Source organism: Salvia splendens, chromosome 1 (genome assembly GCF_004379255.2).
Source record: "Salvia splendens isolate huo1 chromosome 1, SspV2, whole genome shotgun sequence".
In the NCBI taxonomy this organism is placed as follows: domain Eukaryota; kingdom Viridiplantae; phylum Streptophyta; class Magnoliopsida; order Lamiales; family Lamiaceae; genus Salvia; species Salvia splendens.
In genome coordinates this window covers 645,117-662,885 of record NC_056032.1, presented here as the reverse complement: position 1 = coordinate 662,885, position 17,769 = coordinate 645,117, and the positions used below count along the sequence as shown (strand labels likewise).

The 17,769-nt window shown below is 39.1% G+C and overlaps 6 protein-coding genes across 8 annotated transcripts; 4 read left to right on the top strand and 2 right to left on the bottom strand.

Annotated features, from left to right (window-relative positions):
* Positions 1–1,059: 1,059 nt before the first annotated feature.
* Positions 1,060–2,989, top strand: LOC121793033 (protein NRT1/ PTR FAMILY 4.4-like). Its single transcript, XM_042191226.1, has 2 exons — positions 1,060–1,212; positions 1,284–2,989. The coding sequence occupies exons 1-2, from the start codon at positions 1,116–1,118 to the stop codon at positions 2,861–2,863; spliced, it is 1,677 nt and encodes a 558-aa protein (XP_042047160.1). The 5' UTR covers positions 1,060–1,115; the 3' UTR covers positions 2,864–2,989.
* Positions 2,990–3,598: 609 nt separating this feature from the next.
* Positions 3,599–5,906, top strand: LOC121793019 (probable beta-1,3-galactosyltransferase 8). 2 transcript variants are annotated; one of them, XM_042191214.1, is made up of 6 exons: positions 3,599–3,722; positions 4,106–4,324; positions 4,394–4,872; positions 4,952–5,077; positions 5,149–5,258; positions 5,483–5,906. In XM_042191214.1, exons 2-6 carry the CDS (start codon positions 4,172–4,174, stop codon positions 5,635–5,637), a joined length of 1,023 nt encoding a protein of 340 aa, XP_042047148.1. In that variant the 5' UTR covers positions 3,599–3,722; positions 4,106–4,171; the 3' UTR covers positions 5,638–5,906. The 2 variants fall into 2 exon arrangements, with proteins under 2 accessions (XP_042047148.1, XP_042047141.1); XM_042191207.1 differs by lacking the exon at positions 3,599–3,722 and adding an exon at positions 3,765–3,981.
* Positions 5,907–8,373: 2,467 nt separating this feature from the next.
* LOC121806296 (protein BEARSKIN1-like) lies at positions 8,374–9,893 on the top strand. The gene is made up of 3 exons (XM_042206294.1): positions 8,374–8,548; positions 8,788–9,062; positions 9,200–9,893. Exons 1-3 carry the CDS (start codon positions 8,374–8,376, stop codon positions 9,761–9,763), a joined length of 1,014 nt encoding a protein of 337 aa, XP_042062228.1. The 3' UTR covers positions 9,764–9,893.
* Positions 9,894–9,980: 87 nt separating this feature from the next.
* Positions 9,981–11,545, bottom strand: LOC121806305 (chlorophyll a-b binding protein CP26, chloroplastic). The gene is made up of 6 exons (XM_042206304.1): positions 11,270–11,545; positions 10,951–11,035; positions 10,818–10,868; positions 10,610–10,730; positions 10,387–10,521; positions 9,981–10,309 (listed from the first exon to the last, which is right to left on the bottom strand). Exons 1-6 carry the CDS (start codon positions 11,469–11,471, stop codon positions 10,049–10,051), a joined length of 855 nt encoding a protein of 284 aa, XP_042062238.1. The 5' UTR covers positions 11,472–11,545; the 3' UTR covers positions 9,981–10,048.
* Positions 11,546–11,870: 325 nt separating this feature from the next.
* On the bottom strand, positions 11,871–14,109 carry LOC121806316. The gene is made up of 3 exons (XM_042206315.1): positions 13,961–14,109; positions 13,726–13,900; positions 11,871–12,180 (listed from the first exon to the last, which is right to left on the bottom strand). Exons 1-3 carry the CDS (start codon positions 14,100–14,102, stop codon positions 12,075–12,077), a joined length of 423 nt encoding a protein of 140 aa, XP_042062249.1. The 5' UTR covers positions 14,103–14,109; the 3' UTR covers positions 11,871–12,074.
* A 159-nt stretch (positions 14,110–14,268) lies between these two features.
* Positions 14,269–17,703, top strand: LOC121806283 (uncharacterized protein ycf45-like). 2 transcript variants are annotated; one of them, XM_042206277.1, is made up of 9 exons: positions 14,269–14,514; positions 14,594–14,656; positions 14,995–15,072; positions 15,185–15,405; positions 16,187–16,259; positions 16,347–16,631; positions 16,869–17,012; positions 17,256–17,306; positions 17,412–17,703. In XM_042206277.1, the coding sequence occupies exons 1-9, from the start codon at positions 14,293–14,295 to the stop codon at positions 17,469–17,471; spliced, it is 1,197 nt and encodes a 398-aa protein (XP_042062211.1). In that variant the 5' UTR covers positions 14,269–14,292; the 3' UTR covers positions 17,472–17,703. The 2 variants fall into 2 exon arrangements, with proteins under 2 accessions (XP_042062211.1, XP_042062217.1); XM_042206283.1 differs by having other exon boundaries at positions 14,408–14,519.
* The last annotated feature ends 66 nt before the right edge of the window (positions 17,704–17,769 follow it).

The window sequence follows — 17,769 nt, the reverse complement described above, 5'->3', positions numbered from 1 at the left end:
TGTATATTACCAGTTACTACTCCCACTCTCGAGTGCATTCTATTACCTTACCAATTAAGGAAGTGATGTACGTATTTCTGTCCATAAATAATTACAAATAAACAGTAAAAATAACAAAATCATTATATATGGGCAGTTATATGCATGATTTCCAATTCCATATTTATATTTGGTTTGAGCTAGTTCATACAAGAACTTAAGTAGCTAATAAAAAAATTGAAAAATGATGGAATTTAAAGGTGCATGAGAAATTAAGGATAGATATGCATGAAAATGACGTATTCATGGGAAATGGAAGCAGTATTGGGTGGTGACTGTTGACGCTCTAGTCTCCACAATTGATTGATTATACTCCTTCTTTATACTACTGCATATGCATTTTCGTCTGTCCACCAATAAATGACTTATTTATATTTTTTATCTTAGATTTCACATTCTATTAATTTTATCTCACTCAAATTTTAATATAAAATTAGTACTTCATCCGTCTATAAAAAATAGTCTTATTTATGGACGACACAATAAAAATGGATAAAGTAGAGTGAGGATCAATAGTAAGAGAGAAGGAAAAAAATGGATAAAGTAGGAGAGAAGTTTTCTAATTTTTATTTTTCGTGGACATTCCAAAATGGAAAAATAAAATTATTCTTACGTGGATTGAGTGAGTACATAAAAGTAGGACCCACTTTCTAATATTTTTTTCATTCACTTTCATTACATTTTAAAAAATGCTTGCTAAGTTAAACTTACCGTATTATTCATGGATGTAGGGAATATGCTCACTCGGGGTGATGGTGGTGGAGTGGTGGTAGAGGTCTAGGAATTGGGGGACAGTGACAAGTTCGGTTTGATGGTTCCCTCAACTTTATATTTTCAGATTGAGATTGATGAGAATTGAGAAATATGAACATTTACATACATTAGTTGTGTTGTTATGCAATATAGAGAAACAATCTTGAATTTCTGGAATGGTGGTGTGGTGGGGCCTCAGCTGAATATTGTGGGCACTGGGCCCTTCCCACCAGCCCACATTATAAATAGTCACAACAAACCAAGGCTCCTCAAGTTAATCACATATCTATTCCATTGATCAAAAAGTGCAACAAATTATTTGCATGGATAGGGAAGAAGAGCCTGAATCTGTTGACTGGAGAGGGAGACCTTCCAAGCCCATTCGCCACGGCGGCATGACTGCTGCTCTCTTCGTCTTAGGTATGCTATCTCGTTCCTTTTGACACAACAAGTTAAAACGATTTTATGACTGACGCCCGAAAATTGCGCAGGGCTTCAAGGCTTCGAGATGATGGCAGTGGCCGCAGTGGGCAACAACTTGATCACCTATGTTTTCAACGAGATGCATTTCCCTCTCCCCAAAGCGGCCAACACCGTCACCAACTTCGTCGGCACCATTTTCCTTCTCTCCTTGCTGGGAGGATTCCTCTCCGACTCCTACCTCGGCAGCTTCTGGACCATGCTCGTATTCGGCTTCGTCGAGCTCTCCGGCTTCATCCTCCTCTCGGTCCAAGCCCATGTTCCTGGACTCCGGCCAGAGCCCGGAGTCCAGGCCTCTGGGTACAAGGCCCTCATTTTCTACGGGGCCTTGTACCTGGTGGCCCTCGGCAGCGGCTGCTTGAAGCCCAACATCATCTCCCACGGAGCTGATCAGTTGGGAAAGCACCAAGCTAAAAAGCTCTCCACTTTCTTCAACTGCGCGTATTTCGCCTTTTGCAGTGGAGAGCTTGTAGCCCTCACTGTGCTTGTGTGGGTCCAGACGCACTCCGGGATGGACGTCGGGTTTGGAGTCTCTGCTGCCGCAATGGCTGTTGGCCTCATCTGCTTGATCTCCGGCTCGTTCGCGTACAAAAACACCCCCCCTAAAGGAAGCATATTCACCCCCATTGCTCAGGTGTTTGTTGCAGCTATTTGCAAGAGGAAACAGATATGTCCATCAAATCCAAACATGCTCCAAAGCCACCTCTCCATCCGCACACACAAGTTCAAATTTCTCGACAAAGCGGCTTGCATCAACGGAAGCGACGAGAGCCCATGGCGACTCTGCACCGTTTCTCAAGTGGAGCAGGTCAAGATCTTGCTCTCCGTCGTCCCAATATTCGCGTGCACGATCATCTTCAACACCATCCTCGCTCAGCTCCAGACCTTCTCAGTCCAACAGGGGACTTCCATGAACACTCATCTCACTCCAAATTTCCACATCCCTCCAGCCTCCCTCCAGTCCATTCCCTACATGATGCTCATCTTCGTCGTCCCTTTATACGAGACTGCATTCGTCCCCCTCGCCAGGCGGATCACTGGAAAAGACTCCGGGATATCTCCCCTGCAGAGAGTCGGGACAGGGCTCTTCGTAGCCACTTTCTCCATGGTTGCTGCAGCCATCATTGAGCATAAGAGGAGAGTGTCGAGCCAGACGCTCTCCATTTTCTGGATAGCTCCGCAGTTCCTCATTTTCGGCCTCTCAGAGATGTTCACGGCCGTGGGGCTGATCGAGTTCTTCTATATGCAGTCGATACAAGGGATGCAGTCGTTCTTGACGGCCATGACATACTGCTCTTACTCATTCGGGTTTTATCTGAGCTCCCTTTTGGTCTCTTTAGTGAACAGAGTGACCTCAACCGGCTCCTCGGGAGGCGGGTGGCTCAGCAACAATGATTTGAACAAGGATAGGCTTGATCTCTTCTATTGGATGCTGGCTGCACTCAGCCTTATCAATTTCTTCAACTTTCTCTTCTGGTCAAGATGGTATTCTTCTGGTCAATCTCCAGCACTCAGTAATAGTAGTAATACTAATACCCAACTTGAGCAAGAGATAGAAAAGCAGAAGAGTTTAGCAAACTACAATAGTTGATCCATTTCTTGTCTTTCTTTTATTTTTGTGCCATTGACTAGTGGACTAGGAAAAGAACTCAGAATACCATGTATTGTAATCCCTACTAGGCCAAAGCTGCTTTATGAATACTGTATCTTGTTCCTATCTCTTGTTTGTGTGGATGGGATACTGTTGAATTGGACATGAAGGTAGGGGTCCCAAGATTACAGGGAAGTTAGGTCCAGAACAATAATCTCTTCTAATTTGAGCTACTATGTGAGTGGTGGGGTAACTCTGCTTTACATAAAAGCAGAGTCTTCATTTTGTAAAGCATTTGTAATGAAAACATGTTGTTGCTTTTTAACCACCCCACCCCCCTTGGGGTAATGGTAATGGTAATGGTGGTAAAAGAAAATGACAGGGGAATGAATATGTTATTGTGTTGTCCCCCCTTCATTTCACTCTTTCACCATCACTCCCTACCTCCACAATCAAACATGTCTCACACATGTTCCTCCCACCTTCTCAACTCAGATAATGTTTTATCTTTTCCCATTTTTCTTAGTCTTAACATATGACAAAGAGGAGGATTCATGAGTCATAATTTTTCCATTTATCATGACTATTTCTTCTAATTTAAAATACCAAAAGGCAAGTATGATTTGAGTGTACAAGAAATGGGGCAATTTGGAATCACACTCTCAATCTGGAGTTTTAATCAAAGAGTTTGTTGAAACATGAGAACTTCATGATCAAACTGCCATACAAAGCACCATCCAATAAAAAGCCGCCACGCCATCCAACTAGCTCTAAAAATTTTTCTTCAATCTTCAATTTAGTGATATTTCAAACCAAAACTTGTTGCAGATTCTAATGATTTCTCATATCATCATAACAGGTACTAAAATGCACTCATATTATGTTTCTTTGTGCAATTTGGTTTTAAATTTTTCCACCTAGCTACTTTTTTTGTAATCTAGCTACACTTACATTGCATAAGGAAACTTAAATTTTGATAGCAAATTAGCACACTTTTTTTCTTTTGTAGTGATTCCAACTGCAACATGCTTCCCTCCTTATGGAAATTGTGATTGCATGATCTTATGTAGCCAACATCACACATCCTCAAACATGACATGCTTTCATATTCATTAATGGTTATAGACACAGCTAGCTTGCCTTTTTCATTTTCCATTTTTCCACCCCTTTTTTTGTAGTATTAGATACTATAAATTTGCATAATGAAGCAGGAAATCAGAAGCATTAGTTATGTTGATGCAGGAAATCAGAATCCAGCAAAAAAGGGGTGAGGCTGGGAAGAATAAGGTGGCTTCAATCAGCAAGAAGATGAGAGGAAAATCAGTTCCATTGAAGGTTATCATTGGCCTTTGCATAGCATGCTTTCTTGCAGGCTCCCTTTTCACTACAAGAACACAATCTTCCGACGACGGCCCCCAACATCTAGTAGACGTCGACGAATGTGATCATAACACGCAACGGGTTTGTTTCTAGAAAAACATTTCTTATAAGCTCAGAACACAGTTATAAAATCTACGCGTGCTGAAACAGAAACTAGGGGAGAAAAGCATGACTGGGGAAGTGGCTGCGAACGGGAGCAGAGCATTCGTGGTGATAGGGATAAACACGGCTTTCAGCAGCAAGCGGAGGAGGGAGTCGGTGAGAGAGACGTGGATGCTGAAAGGGGAGCAGCTGAGGAAGGCGGAGAGGGAGAAGGGAGTGGTGATAAGGTTCGTGATAGGCCACAGCGTGACGCGGGGAGGGATCCTGGACCGGGGTATTGATGCAGAGGAAGCCGAGTACGGAGACTTCCTGCGCCTCAATCATGTGGAGGGCTACCACCAGCTGTCTACCAAGACGCGCTTGTTTTTCTCCACGGCTGTTGCCAAGTGGGACGCTGAGTTCTACGTCAAGGTTGACGACGACGTGCACCTCAACCTTGGGATGCTCGTCACCACTCTGGCTAACCATAGGTCGAAGCCCCGGACCTACATTGGATGCATGAAGTCCGGCCCGGTCCTTTCTCAGAAGTCTGTTTCACATCTACACTTGCTCCTCTTATCATGTTTAATAATAGTACTTATTTATTTCAAACGTATGTATATGCAGAGGAGTGAAATATCACGAGCCGGAGTACTGGAAATTCGGGGAAGAAGGGAACAAGTATTTCCGGCATGCTACCGGACAAATCTACGCGATCTCTAAGGACCTTGCCCATTATATTTCGATCAATTCGTAAGCTTATATGTATGTTTATATTCGAGTAATGGCTTTGTTGAGAGGTGGATGATGAGGTTTATTTGCAGAGGGATATTGCATCGGTTCGCGAACGAGGATGTATCGCTCGGAGCGTGGCTGATCGGATTGGAAGTGCAACATGTGGACGATCACTCTATGTGCTGCGGAACCCCTCCAGGTATATATAATACTCTCTTCGTTTCATTGTAGTTGAGTTTTTTGCTTTATGGCAAAACATTATATTTAATCTGTCTTACTTTATTATCGACAGCACTGGCGGACCTATTAATATTTTTTGTTAATGTTTTTTCTCTGGTAAAATACACTTTCAAAGAAAATTTAGAAAAAAATAGCACCTACTAACGGTCTTTTCTGCGTCCGACACTGCTCGATGGCATGCAGATTGCGAGTTCAAAACTCACGCGGGGAGCGTGTGCGTGGCGTCATTTGATTGGCAATGCAGTGGGATATGCAAATCAGTAGAGAGAATGAAGAAGGTGCATAGTGCGTGTGGAGAAGGTGATGCCGCTATTTGGAGCCTTCATCTCTCCAATTAACCACACCATTATTTTACCATTTTCCATTTCATTATTCATCAATAAATTAGTTAAATCTCTCTACCTTTCTCCCACTTTCTTTATTTCTCATTTCTATTTTTGTTCTACAAATTAATTACAACTGTTATTCACTGTTTTCTTTGATAGCCATAAATTTGTTTGTTATTCCTTTTTTTCGCATTTAAAGTGCCTAAAATGTCGAGTGATGCTTTTAAGCCACGATGTGATTTGTTATAATTTTGATTCAAATAAAATTGGTTTATTTGCAAGTAGTTTAGTAAATATTTAATACGCTTAACAACTTAATTTTTCTCATAAATATTATTCTATTCATTGGAATCAAATCATCATCTCTTTCTAGAAGAAATAGAAAAAGAGTAATAATACAAAACAAAAAAAATCGAACACACTATATTAATTTTTTATTCTTCTAAGTAAAAATTTATTAAAACAGTCTTTTATGGCCAGCTATATAACTTTATTCTTGGTCATGGGCGGTGATAAAACTGACAAAAAATTGTCCATAATCAACCAATTAAGAATACTTGCAATCAAATAGTATGAAGTTTACCACTAAGTGGGTTGTGTTAATTTGAATATGCGAACTGATTTGCCGGGATAAGCGAAAAGTAATTAATTTCTTTATAAAATCTTAAAAGTTATTTTGTTTTATATATTTAATCTTTATTTAGAGTTATTCAGTTAGTTTTTATATTTAATTTGATTTCAATATTTTAATAAGTGTTAGTAATATTATGGGCGTTAAGTTATTAATTAGGTAGTTACTACATCATTTTTTTCAAAACTGGTCCAAAAAATAAAACGTCTCGCTTATAAGGCTGAGACAGTTATATATCTAAGGAGAGCTAGCATGTAGTACTATATATACTTAATACTTTGTCTTATATATTTACACACTATTCATTATTTTGCTCCTTTTTTGAACGCAAGTGTATCTAGATTCTATAGACACATAACAATAGTAAATATTACAGATTAAGATAACAAGTGATAGTGAGATATTGTGCCCAAATATGTTACTAGCTAGTCATCAGTGCAGATGGCGAATATATATCACTCTGAATTCAGAGGACACGCATCAAATTAATATGGATCAATTAATTATAATCAGTATCGATTACTATATAATGGGAAGGTTAAAAAAAGAGAAGCGTGGAAAATAATCAAGAAAATACATACATGTAGTCTGATGTAGATGAGGAGTAAATGACACTATATAGATGAGATTGGGAGACGTGTTTGTGAATCAAAAAGGAGGAATTTCGCAAACGTGCATGTGCACATCCCTATGCCGAATGCGTCTCCAACTATTAATCATTAACACTCCTAATCCCTATTTCTAATTATTCAATTAAAAGTAAATTGCTAAAAAAAATACTGAATTTTGGTCAAATTCTAATCTATCATGCAATTTTTTATAATCAATCGTTAAAATTATGAATTCCACATAGTTTACTTTGGGTAAAATTATGTATTTAATGTAACATCGAAAAAATATAAAGATGACAACAACACCTGTGAATTTTATTATTTTTCTTAACACACTTAACAAATACTATAATTCAACTACAACTTCAATTTGAAATACATGTGCACTTACTCAACAACACATTACAAATAGGAAATCGAAAATGGAAAAATTGAGAAAAATGGAAAAGTCATGATTTTTAAGTTTATTAAAATTGCGGGACATATTTGAAATTGACTGAACTTTATAATTTTTATGGCAATATGGCCATTAATTAATTACTCTATTTTTCAGAAGGGGGAAACTAGTAATGATTAATTTAATCAATAATGGAGTTTGAAATTGAGTTGTAAATGTGTATTTAATAGCATTGCAGCAAGATCTGCCCCTTCGTTGCCAACTGCGCTACATCCTTGCGGGCAATCCCTAGACTTATTCGTTTTCTTTTATCTCTTGACCTAGCTTGCTTTACGAGCGATCCAATATCTCTTGCACTTTGTTAGTATTTTCTTGGGATTGTTTCCTTGCACTTAATTACTGCAATGCCTCTTTTCGGAATGAAATTCCATCATATGCGTCCTACTAGCCTTTGACTTTTATTTTCATTAAATAATTTATCAATTAAATTACCTTCAATTCCCTTTTCCCTTAATTTTTTATTTTCCAAGTTGATGATCATGCATGCACTTTCAATGTGTTTCCTCAATTGCTTTATATCGATCAATTCACACCAACATATCTACGAGGAAAGGGTAATAATGTAGACATTTTTTAGTATTAAATAAAATCATTAGTTTATTAAAATTTACAAAAATATCGTGTCATAGTTAGCCACAATATGATTGGATAGCTTTATTCTAAAAATTAACGCAAATATTGAGGAGTTTGAATACGAGGTTTTTGACGTGATAATTTGCTGAAAAGAGTGGAGTAAATATAGAGATGAGGAATAAAAAAATAAGAGGAACTAATTTGCATGGAGCGTGTGGGTCGTTTCATCCATAGCTTTAACTTAACTTCGACGTTAGCTTTAAGCAGTCCCAACGGCGGCGGCGGCGGCCGTCAACTGTATCAGCTGTATCTCTCTATGCTTGACAGTTGACACTTTAATTTCCCATTCATATACTTCATGTATATATATATATACACCACACGCTATGCCATGCGTCTTTCCTAGCTGTGTCGGCAGTTGTATTATAAACCTACTTAGAAAATCAATTAATTGAGAAGAGAGAGTTGATATATAGATGGCGGCGGGGTCATCTGGCGGCGGCGGAGGTGTTCCGCCGGGGTTTCGGTTTCACCCCACGGATGAGGAGCTTCTCCACTTCTACTTGAAGAAGAAGGTTTCATTTCAGAAGTTCGAGATGGAGGTTATAAGGGAGGTCGATCTCAACAAGATCGAACCCTGGGACCTACAAGGTACTATACTCCCTCTGTTCCGCGTTAATAAAGTCGTATTTGTTTTTTTGCAAAAATTAACACATTTAAGACACTAAAAAGTAGAAAAACTTTTTTCTTGATATTTTATTAAAAAGAAATGTTTCTGTTAACGAGGAATATGAACGAAGTATAGTAGTACTCCATAATATTATTAAACCTACTTTAGAAAAGGCGGAGACTGAAGTACTATTCTTGTTGTTGTTGTTGTGGGGTTTCAGAGAAGTGCAAGATCGGGTCGACTCCACAGAACGAATGGTACTTTTTCAGCCACAAGGACAGAAAGTACCCAACGGGTTCTCGGACAAATAGAGCGACGGGTGCAGGATTCTGGAAAGCAACCGGGAGAGACAAATGCATACGCAACAGCTTCAACAAGATCGGAATGAGGAAGACCCTTGTCTTCTACCGCGGCCGAGCCCCCCACGGCCAGAAGTCCGATTGGATCATGCACGAGTACAGGATCGAGGATTCCCACAACGAACCTCCTCCAAATGTAGCATATATATATTTTACTTGCACTTAATTAATTATAACCGTCTGTTTGCTAGCGTAGATAACCTAAAATTTGTGTTTTTTTTTATCATATTTTGTCTTATCTCGCCTTCATTATCAAACGATTGTTAATTTCAGGAGGATGGATGGGTTGTTTGCCGCGTATTCAAGAAGAAGAATCTGTTCAAGATTAGTGGCAGAAGCGTTGAAGGAGGAGGAGGAGGCAGCAGCAGCGGAGGAGGGGTGATGGCTGATCACAATTCATACAATGCAGCAGCTTCCATGAATCAATACATGTTGCATTCACATTCACAACATGCTGCTGATTTGAACTACTCACACATCCCAGTTGATCATCAGTACTCACAAGTTGAGCCACACAACTTCCACCTCAAGCCACTGATGCTCACCAGCGCCAGCAACTACGATCATCAAGACTATAACGAGCACCACCACCCACCGCCGCTCATCAACAACATGCAGGTCAAAGACCTGATGTCCAGAGACGACTGCGAGAGCACTGCCACTCCTCACCCCCCTAGTTTCCAATCTTGTGAGCCGGCCCTCGAATGCGACCATCACACCTCCCAACCCTTGACCCAATGGGATCCTCTTGTGGTCACTTCTTCCCACACAAATCCCACCCAAATCAACCACTTGTCTCTCAGAAGTGAGATGGACTTTTGGGCTTATGGCAAGTAGCTAATTAGCTATGCCACTTTCTGTTTATTTCCACTCTTGGTAATTGAATATAATTCATATGTCAACAACTTGTAACTCTGATTCTTTTGATATTGTTACTCATTCATGAAAAGTCTCATACTTGTTTGAATCATAACAGTGTTGTTTGTTAGTTTTGAGTGATTTTTTTTATCTTTGAGACATTAATGAAACATATAATCCAAAATGGAGTGAAAAGGGATGAAAGATGGATGTGATGATTAATGAAATGTACGTACAAAGTTGGGAGATGGGAAAAATGAGAAATTAGAGAGTTGGAACTCTTTCAGCTGTTCCGGCAATCACAGTGAGCAAGTTGTTGCCAAAGGGATCGCTCAAGTGCGCTGCAAGGTTCTCAACGGGACCTTGTCCGGTCACATAGGCTTGGATGAAGAAGCCAAGCATCGAGAACATGGCTAGCCGACCATTCTTGATCTCCTTCACCTTCAAGATTGCAGCCTGGTCCGGATCCTTAGCCAGACCCAATGGGTCGAAAGGACCACCCGGGTGAAGCTTGTCCTCCAGCTCCTGTTTTCCATTTAAAAACAATTAATTCCAACATCTTAGTTAATATAGCTAATACAACTACAAATGATGGGACTTACCAAACCATTAATAATTCTGTAGTACTCAGCACCACCGAGAAGTACGACCTCAGCAATCACGGCTACAACAAGGTTAATGGGGATGTTTTTGCCGAAATAGTTCAGTGTGTTGCCGTCAAGAAGCAGAGCGCCCGTCTGCATACCATCATACCGTTACCATATCATAGATAATTATCAACAACAACAAATGATATCAGAGAAGCATATTTCTATACATACATACCTTGAACCAAACAGCCTCAGGGCCACAGTTGGCACCAAATTTGTTGAATGCCTCGGGAATGATGAAACCGGCAGCGCCAAGCATGGCCCATCGGGCGTGGATCAGCTCATAAGCTTGATATCTATCCCCAACATGCATGGTTATTACATATATTTGATGATGATTGAATAAATTATTAAGTTACTAATCAAGGATTATATACACATACTTGGCAAAGTTTTCTGGTTTCTTTCCGAGGCCGAAGGGATCATATCCATAGCTGTAGATAGACAAATTAATTAAGCTAGGAGGCATGGAGAAATATTATATGAATTGAGATGGAAGGAAAGTAGAGTACTTACTCTCCAGGAACTTCTCCATTTAGGTACTCTGGGATTTCAGATCTGTCCAACAAGCCATCAGGCAAGAAAATTCTCCTGTCGGGTCCTGATATTATAGCGAGATACAGTACGAGATATGTAAAGATTTAATCGTGACAAAAAAATGTTTGGTTAGAATGATAGTTTGCGTACATATAAACATATAGTACTAATTTACTCAGACATGGAATGATTGGAATATATTTGATGCTAAGATTAATCTAGATTCTACAATCTCCCAAACCGAACAGCCCTGTGTATATTGATTGGATATTACTATGAGTGGAGTTAATTGACTTACCATACCACTTGGCGAGCTCCTCGTCCGCGGGGGCCACAGCAGCGGCTTTGGCCTTTGGTGCTGCCTTCTTCTTCGAGAAAAGGGCCACGGTCTTGGAGGTTGCGGGGCTCGATGCTGATGGGGCTGCCCGGGATCCACCGGAGAGGCTCAGTTTGTTACCGAGCATGTCGGACACACCAAGGGAGGATGCAAGAGAAGCCATCTTCTTCTGTTTTTGGTGGTGGTGGTGTGGCCAATGGCAACAACAGTTTACAATCAGAATGCAAGAAACAAGGACTGATAATACTAACTATAAAGGTTGCAATTGTGGATGTAGACATGCCAACTAAGCTTTCATTTCTTGTGGTGAGCAATCTGATTGAGCTCTTTGATTGGGCGAAGACGATTAGGTTGCAGATTGGTTATGCCCACGTGGATTCTTGGATAACATCTGCTGTCCACATCCTCCTTCCCATCTCCTTCCAACCATATATCCACATTTCTTCTCTACTCATCAAACTTGCTCTCCTTTTCTTTTAACCATCAATATAAGTCACATAAAAATAGTAACTTAACCGCATTTGAATAAAAATAGTAACTTTGGCCTTCCTCCTTACATGTATTTATGTATGTTAGTTTCCCTTAGGGAACTTGCCATTAGGTTGTAAAGAGGTTTAGAGTTTCTTCAATTGAAATATATTTTCCACTTTGCCTTGATAAACATGGAATAAAATGAGAGTGCCCAAGGCAAGGTGAAGGGGCCAAATAACACAATCCTATATATATACATTCGAAGCAAGTTCATCAGCTCGACTAGTGCTTTAACTTAATCATATCCCTGTCCTCGCCACTTGTTCACCTCCCTGGAAGTTGCTCGAATTAGCTTTTTCGTATTCACTACTAGCTCGTCAACAAGGCCGCTGATTTCATCCCTGCAATAAGCAACCACGACATTCGTTAGCCAAAGCCAAAACACCATGAGAACAAGATTTCTAGCATGCTCACAAGCCCAAGACAATTTTGGTTTGCCATCACGCAAAAACTGCTATTTAATTCTTTTTTTTTTGCACATTTCAGGGATATCTCACATCCTACAGATTATAAAGTTAATACATTTCTTTCTACACATTCTCTCATAGCATCATGACCTTCAATATCATCATTATAGAACTTTCTGCACATTTCAGCAAGAATACAAATACAATTTTGCCAAAAAGTAACCTAGATTCAATAAACACTCATCAAACACAAATCGCATGCCCCCCTGTGGTTTCTATGTTATTCTAAGGATGACAATGCAGATTAGGTTTGTAGACAAATATTGAGAGCTCACGAGCCTAGTGATACGGGGTAAAGTTGAAATATTTTTCCAAGGGATGTGAGACAATGGAATTCGATTCATATGTTCCCACTTTTCTTTAGTCACAATCTCTAGAGTGAAAATATAGTCGTTAATGCTCACCTTCTGAAACAATAAATACGGCCACCAATGAAAGATCAAATGAAATAATAACTAATCACTGCAGTTGCAACATAACATGTTGAACCATGGACATGCTGAAATGCTGTTCATTCTCCAAAGTAAGACATTTTAAATTTGTAATAATTCTATCGTGTCAAAAGCAAGCTTTACTGGCTCTTCGTTTAAAAGCAATAAACAGTCATTACTCATTACTAAGTTTATCATCAATACTTGGGTCTAATGGATAGAAGCTGGTTCGATAACATCAATTCTGTCGCACAAATTTGGAGCCGTTCCCTATATATTGTAAATTCAGACTGTTCAGAGCTTGCCAATATGAAAATAGATGCTTCATCGACCCAATACTCCCTAGAACTAATCTTAGCGGCCGGCCAAACACTAAAATAAAAAGGAATGCACTTCCCCCCCTCCCCACTCACAGTCTAACACATGGAGACGCACTACATCTACTATTTTCATTTTCTTTTGGATCACAATGAAAATTTTAATCTTCAAGAGCAAGATAAAGCAACCAGCAACCCAGAAACCAATAAAAGAAAAGGAATCATCATCATATTTAGCCTTTCCCTCAAATAGTTAATACACCCGGTAATTTGCTAATCATTTGAAAATTATCTCTAAAACCAAAAAGAAAGAATGAAGTTAAGAAATGAAGAAATTGTAAAAGCCAGAATCATAGTAGTGATTTCACAAAATGTATAGTAAATTTCATAGTAATTTCATAAAATGTATAGTAAATTTCAATTGTTAGACAATCTATTATTTGCAAGACAGTTGAAAGAAACAGAGAGTAGCTTCAAATTGGTGTCCTTTCAGCAATCAAGATTAATCTTTTTTTTTTCAGATGGATAGTCATTAAATATTCGAGACTAATCTAGACAATCATAACCAAAATATGATCACATTTTCTACGCAAGGTAAACAAAAAAAAATCAGAAATAAAGAAATTTTGAAGGTATGGAAAAATGAGAAGCAATTGCAATTGGAAACTTACTGTGCGGAGAGAGCTCGGAAGCTGTGAAAAGCCTTGTCAACATTAGAGTATTTCCGATTGTCATCATACGCGATCCCTCGGCCGACGCCATACCCAAAACCCACACCAACGCCGCACCCAGCTCCGAGCCCGAATCCGAGCTGCAGGCCCGGGATTCCCGGACCAAAACCAGCACCTGATTGAAGAAACACCGTCACTCACAGCCACAGACCTCAACATGGAAACCTAATTTTACCTCCAACGAGACCAAAGGCGAAACCAAAGCCGCAGCCGGCGCCAACGCCGAAAGCAGGTCCGAGCTTTCCCAGTTGATTCGATTTAAGCTGCGGCAGCTTCCATAATAAGCCCTTCTCCTCTGCGTCTCTGCTTCCGTTCATCCTCCTCAATTTAACAGTTCTAGAATTCCACTGATCACTTTGATGATTTAAGGTAGTGCTTAATTTGTGGAGACGCCCCTCGACTCTTCCTTTATTTCACTCTTGCCCAAATTCAGTTCAAACTTTGTTTAATTATAAAAACGCCCCGATAAATTATTCCGAAAACGAAGCAACTAACTACGGTTGAGCGATGATGGCTGCTTGCTTCACAAGTCTATCTCTTCCCTCTGCAACTCCTCCGCCTCCATCTCAATCTCATTGTTTAAGTTCACACGCACTCCACAAAAACACACTTTTTTGTAGTACGATTGGATTTGCTCGACCGCAATGTCACCGTTGCTGCGGTGTTACGAGCTCAAGGATTGAGAACTCTCACGCGCTCATTGATGACGATATACATGCGCTGTTGCAGGTGAGGTAGCGAATTTTATTTATATTCTATAGTTGCAGCCATACCTCTGCAATCGAACTTCCTTCTCGCATTTTCGCAGATTCTTCCACATGATTTGCGCCACGATCTTTTGGATGACTCTAATCGGCATGACCTTATGGAGGTAATACGACACTTTTAATTGATGAAAAAAAAAATCTCAAATTTTGGCAATTTGCTCACACTTCATAAACACAATAATTAAAGTTTTATACTGGAGACTGCCACATTCTACGTATGAGAACTTCATGGCCGTTCCTATTTAGATTGAGAATTTTGAAGACACAAATCTCAATAGACTAGTTTCAAGGTCATTTGAGATTCTGATATGCTCTTGAACCAGATATATTGTTATAATTTGACATGCTTGAAACTTAAAATCTTTCCATTAGTCATTTTTTGGTATATAAATGGAGCATGTTTACCATCTTCATCTTCTCTCAGTTTTGTGCCAATTGACAGGTGATATTGGATGTGGGTCGTCCCCCACATGCATGTTATTTTGGAGATCTTGGCAGACGGCGTCTTAGGAAGACGGAGGTAGGTCTTATGAATTGGAGTAACACGTATTCTATTAGCTGAGGGTATAAACATGATTTGCTGCTATCTATAATCAATTTGTCATCATTCATTAGTAACACAATTTGGGCAGGTGTCCGAGGAAGAACTGGAATATGCGCAGAATGTAATTGGAGAACTAGGTGGAGATAATAGAGCTGGAATTGTAGGCACTCTGCATCGGATATCTGCAATCAGGAACAGGAAAGGGAAAGTGATTGGTCTAACTTGCAGAGTGGGAAGGCCACATAGAGAAAATATGGACATGGTCAAGGATTTGCTTGAGTATGGTAAAAGCATCTTGTTTCTGGGAAGGCAAGCAAGCATGTTGTCTTGCATCTTATATAACTCTATGATACGTGATTAGTAAATCTTTATCTGTGTGATGTGTGTGTAGTGTAAAAGAAAGCATTTTCTAGTTGGTGAATGCAGTGAACTGGAGGATGACTTTTTACCTTTAGACATTATCTGATAATTATAGCATGGTTCATATACCTTAGATCAATGAATGGGTTGAGCTGCTACATCTTTTTGGAGCTGATTCATCAAATCTCATTCAAGGAGATCAGCTCAAGTGGGAAAGCAAACTAAATATCATATTTATTGTATGTAAGCTAAAGAATATACAAGCATGAATTCATCTGAAAGTTCACTTGAATATAGAGACAAGCCTCAAAATTAATAGTTCAAATTCCTCTAACCAATACAAATCATTCAGACCCTTTGTTTTTTGTAGCAGCCATAATTTACAAAATAAATGCTTTGAATTGACCATGTTCTGTCTGTATTGTGCTAGTCGTCCTGTTTGGTAATCATTAGAAAGTTATCGTGCCAGATTTTTCCAATTTTCATGGCATAATTTGCTGTTTTCATCATTATAGTTCTAGAAAAGATGTTCGGGATGAAGCCATTTTCTGAAGTATGTATACTGCTATTAATGTGGAATACTTCTTTCGATATATCCTAAAAGTTTCCGGTTTCGTATAACACATGAAGCCATAAGTGGCACTACAACTGATTTGTTTTAATTTTTACCTAATTCTTGCATTAGCATCTGAATGGCATTTTTCTTATTGATAATATCTGACTCCATCAGGCCTGGTGCTGGAAAAACTACAGTCATGCGAGGGATATCTCGTGTATTGTCAGATGAGCATCTAAAGAGAGTGGTTTGTGCTTTAGTGTCTATGGTGCATCCCTTTCCACATAATATGATCTTTCATTTAAGAGTGATCTTCGCATTTCCAATCAGCTAGGTTATTGTTGATACAAGTAATGAAATTGGAGGTGATGGAGATATTCCACATCCAGCAATTGGGGGAGCAAGGAGATTGCAAGTTTCTGAACCATGCATGCAGCACAAAGTGATGATTGAGGCAGTAGAAAATCACATGCCTGAGGTGATAGTTGTTGATGAGATTGGCACAGAAGCTGAAGTGCGTGCTTGTTGTACTATTGCACAGAGAGGAGTAATGCTTATCGGTAGTGCTCATGGGAAGCGAATCGAGGATGTTATAAAAAATCCCACTCTTTGTGATTTGGTTCGTGCCATTGTTTCTTTAATATGAAAGCACAAAAGTATGTTTTATCCAATATTTTTTAAACATCCTATTTAACACTAGATGATATTTCCCCATGTAGCATATTCCACATTATACTTACTGGAAATTTTGTTTGCTAAAGTTTACTGCTTGGTATTCGCTACTGGAGATTAGAAATATGTTAAATAAGTTTTATACTTGGCATTTATAGTTTATTTACTTATTGTTGCCATGCAGATTGGAGGGCTGAAAACAGTGGTTTTGGGCGATCAAGAAGCTAGGACCAGAAATTGTAAGAAAAGCGTTATTGAGAGGAGAGCTGATCCAACATTTCCTTTTCTTATTGAAATGAGGGAAAGACATAACTGGGTGGTACATCGGGTTAGTTGGTCAACCATATTTCATTACGCATTTGCATAAATATTGTTCAAATTCTGTTAGACAACCACATCAGTTTTGTCTAGAAATCTCGGATGTCCTCATACTGGTTTATTATGTTCCTACTTTATGGTTACTGGGAACATAAAAATAACAGCCTGAATTTGACAAGATCTTTTGTCCTTTGAGTTTAGATTAATAGCTACAACTGGACTAAGTAGTTGCCACTTTGTATTTCCTTATTAGACTGACAAGAGTGTGGATGCGTTGCTTCAAGGGAAAAAGCCATTGGTTGAGGTAATCATGTAGTTCTTGTATGCTTTACATTTGGGTTTCGATTTTGGAGGTGTAATTGACTTGAGAGTATACAAAGCTGAGGCGACAAGTTTGTAATGTTTGCAGGTAAGGAACAGAGATGAACAATTTAATGTTGTGATGGAGAGATGGAAAACAGATGACTAAAACTGCCATTCCTACCTCCTTGATCAAGATAGAGGGCATGATGAATACAGATACAAAAGTTGCCAGTTTAGCTTGGAAATTATTTGCAGATATATAAGTAGCTGGACAAGCTGATTGGTTTTCCTTTGTTCATTATTAGTAGTAGTATGTAAAAGTATATTTATTTGTACAGATGTGGGGTAATTAAACTATTCATACAAAATGTTTCAGTATTTCATATTGTTATTAAAAAGTGTAAAGTTTGTATAAATAATACTAGTAAAACATTTCATTCATGTTTCATTTTAGTACATTCTGT

Coding starts and splice junctions, on each gene's coding strand:
- LOC121806296 (XM_042206294.1), top strand. CDS start 8,374: ATGGCGGCGGGGTCATCTGGCGGCGGCGGAGGTGTTCCGCCGGGGTTT. Junction 8,549..8,787: donor CGAACCCTGGGACCTACAAG/GTACTATACTCC, acceptor GTGGGGTTTCAG/AGAAGTGCAAGATCGGGTCG. Junction 9,063..9,199: donor ACAACGAACCTCCTCCAAAT/GTAGCATATATA, acceptor TGTTAATTTCAG/GAGGATGGATGGGTTGTTTG.
- LOC121793019 (XM_042191207.1), top strand. CDS start 3,961: ATGCTTTCATATTCATTAATG. Junction 4,873..4,951: donor GGCCCGGTCCTTTCTCAGAA/GTCTGTTTCACA, acceptor ATGTATATGCAG/AGGAGTGAAATATCACGAGC. Junction 5,259..5,482: donor GTGCTGCGGAACCCCTCCAG/GTATATATAATA, acceptor GATGGCATGCAG/ATTGCGAGTTCAAAACTCAC.
- LOC121793033 (XM_042191226.1), top strand. CDS start 1,116: ATGGATAGGGAAGAAGAGCCTGAATCTGTTGACTGGAGAGGGAGACCT. Junction 1,213..1,283: donor TGCTGCTCTCTTCGTCTTAG/GTATGCTATCTC, acceptor AAAATTGCGCAG/GGCTTCAAGGCTTCGAGATG.
- LOC121806305 (XM_042206304.1), bottom strand. CDS start 11,471: ATGGCTTCTCTTGCATCCTCCCTTGGTGTGTCCGACATGCTCGGTAAC. Junction 10,869..10,950: donor AATGGAGAAGTTCCTGGAGA/GTAAGTACTCTA, acceptor GTCTATCTACAG/CTATGGATATGATCCCTTCG. Junction 10,731..10,817: donor AAACCAGAAAACTTTGCCAA/GTATGTGTATAT, acceptor TGTTGGGGATAG/ATATCAAGCTTATGAGCTGA.
- LOC121806283 (XM_042206277.1), top strand. CDS start 14,293: ATGATGGCTGCTTGCTTCACAAGTCTATCTCTTCCCTCTGCAACTCCT. Junction 14,657..14,994: donor ATCGGCATGACCTTATGGAG/GTAATACGACAC, acceptor GCCAATTGACAG/GTGATATTGGATGTGGGTCG. Junction 15,073..15,184: donor GGCGTCTTAGGAAGACGGAG/GTAGGTCTTATG, acceptor CAATTTGGGCAG/GTGTCCGAGGAAGAACTGGA.
- LOC121806316 (XM_042206315.1), bottom strand. CDS start 14,102: ATGAACGGAAGCAGAGACGCAGAGGAGAAGGGCTTATTATGGAAGCTG. Junction 13,901..13,960: donor CGCCTTTGGTCTCGTTGGAG/GTAAAATTAGGT, acceptor TTCTTCAATCAG/GTGCTGGTTTTGGTCCGGGA. Junction 12,181..13,725: donor TTCCGAGCTCTCTCCGCACA/GTAAGTTTCCAA, acceptor TGCTTATTGCAG/GGATGAAATCAGCGGCCTTG.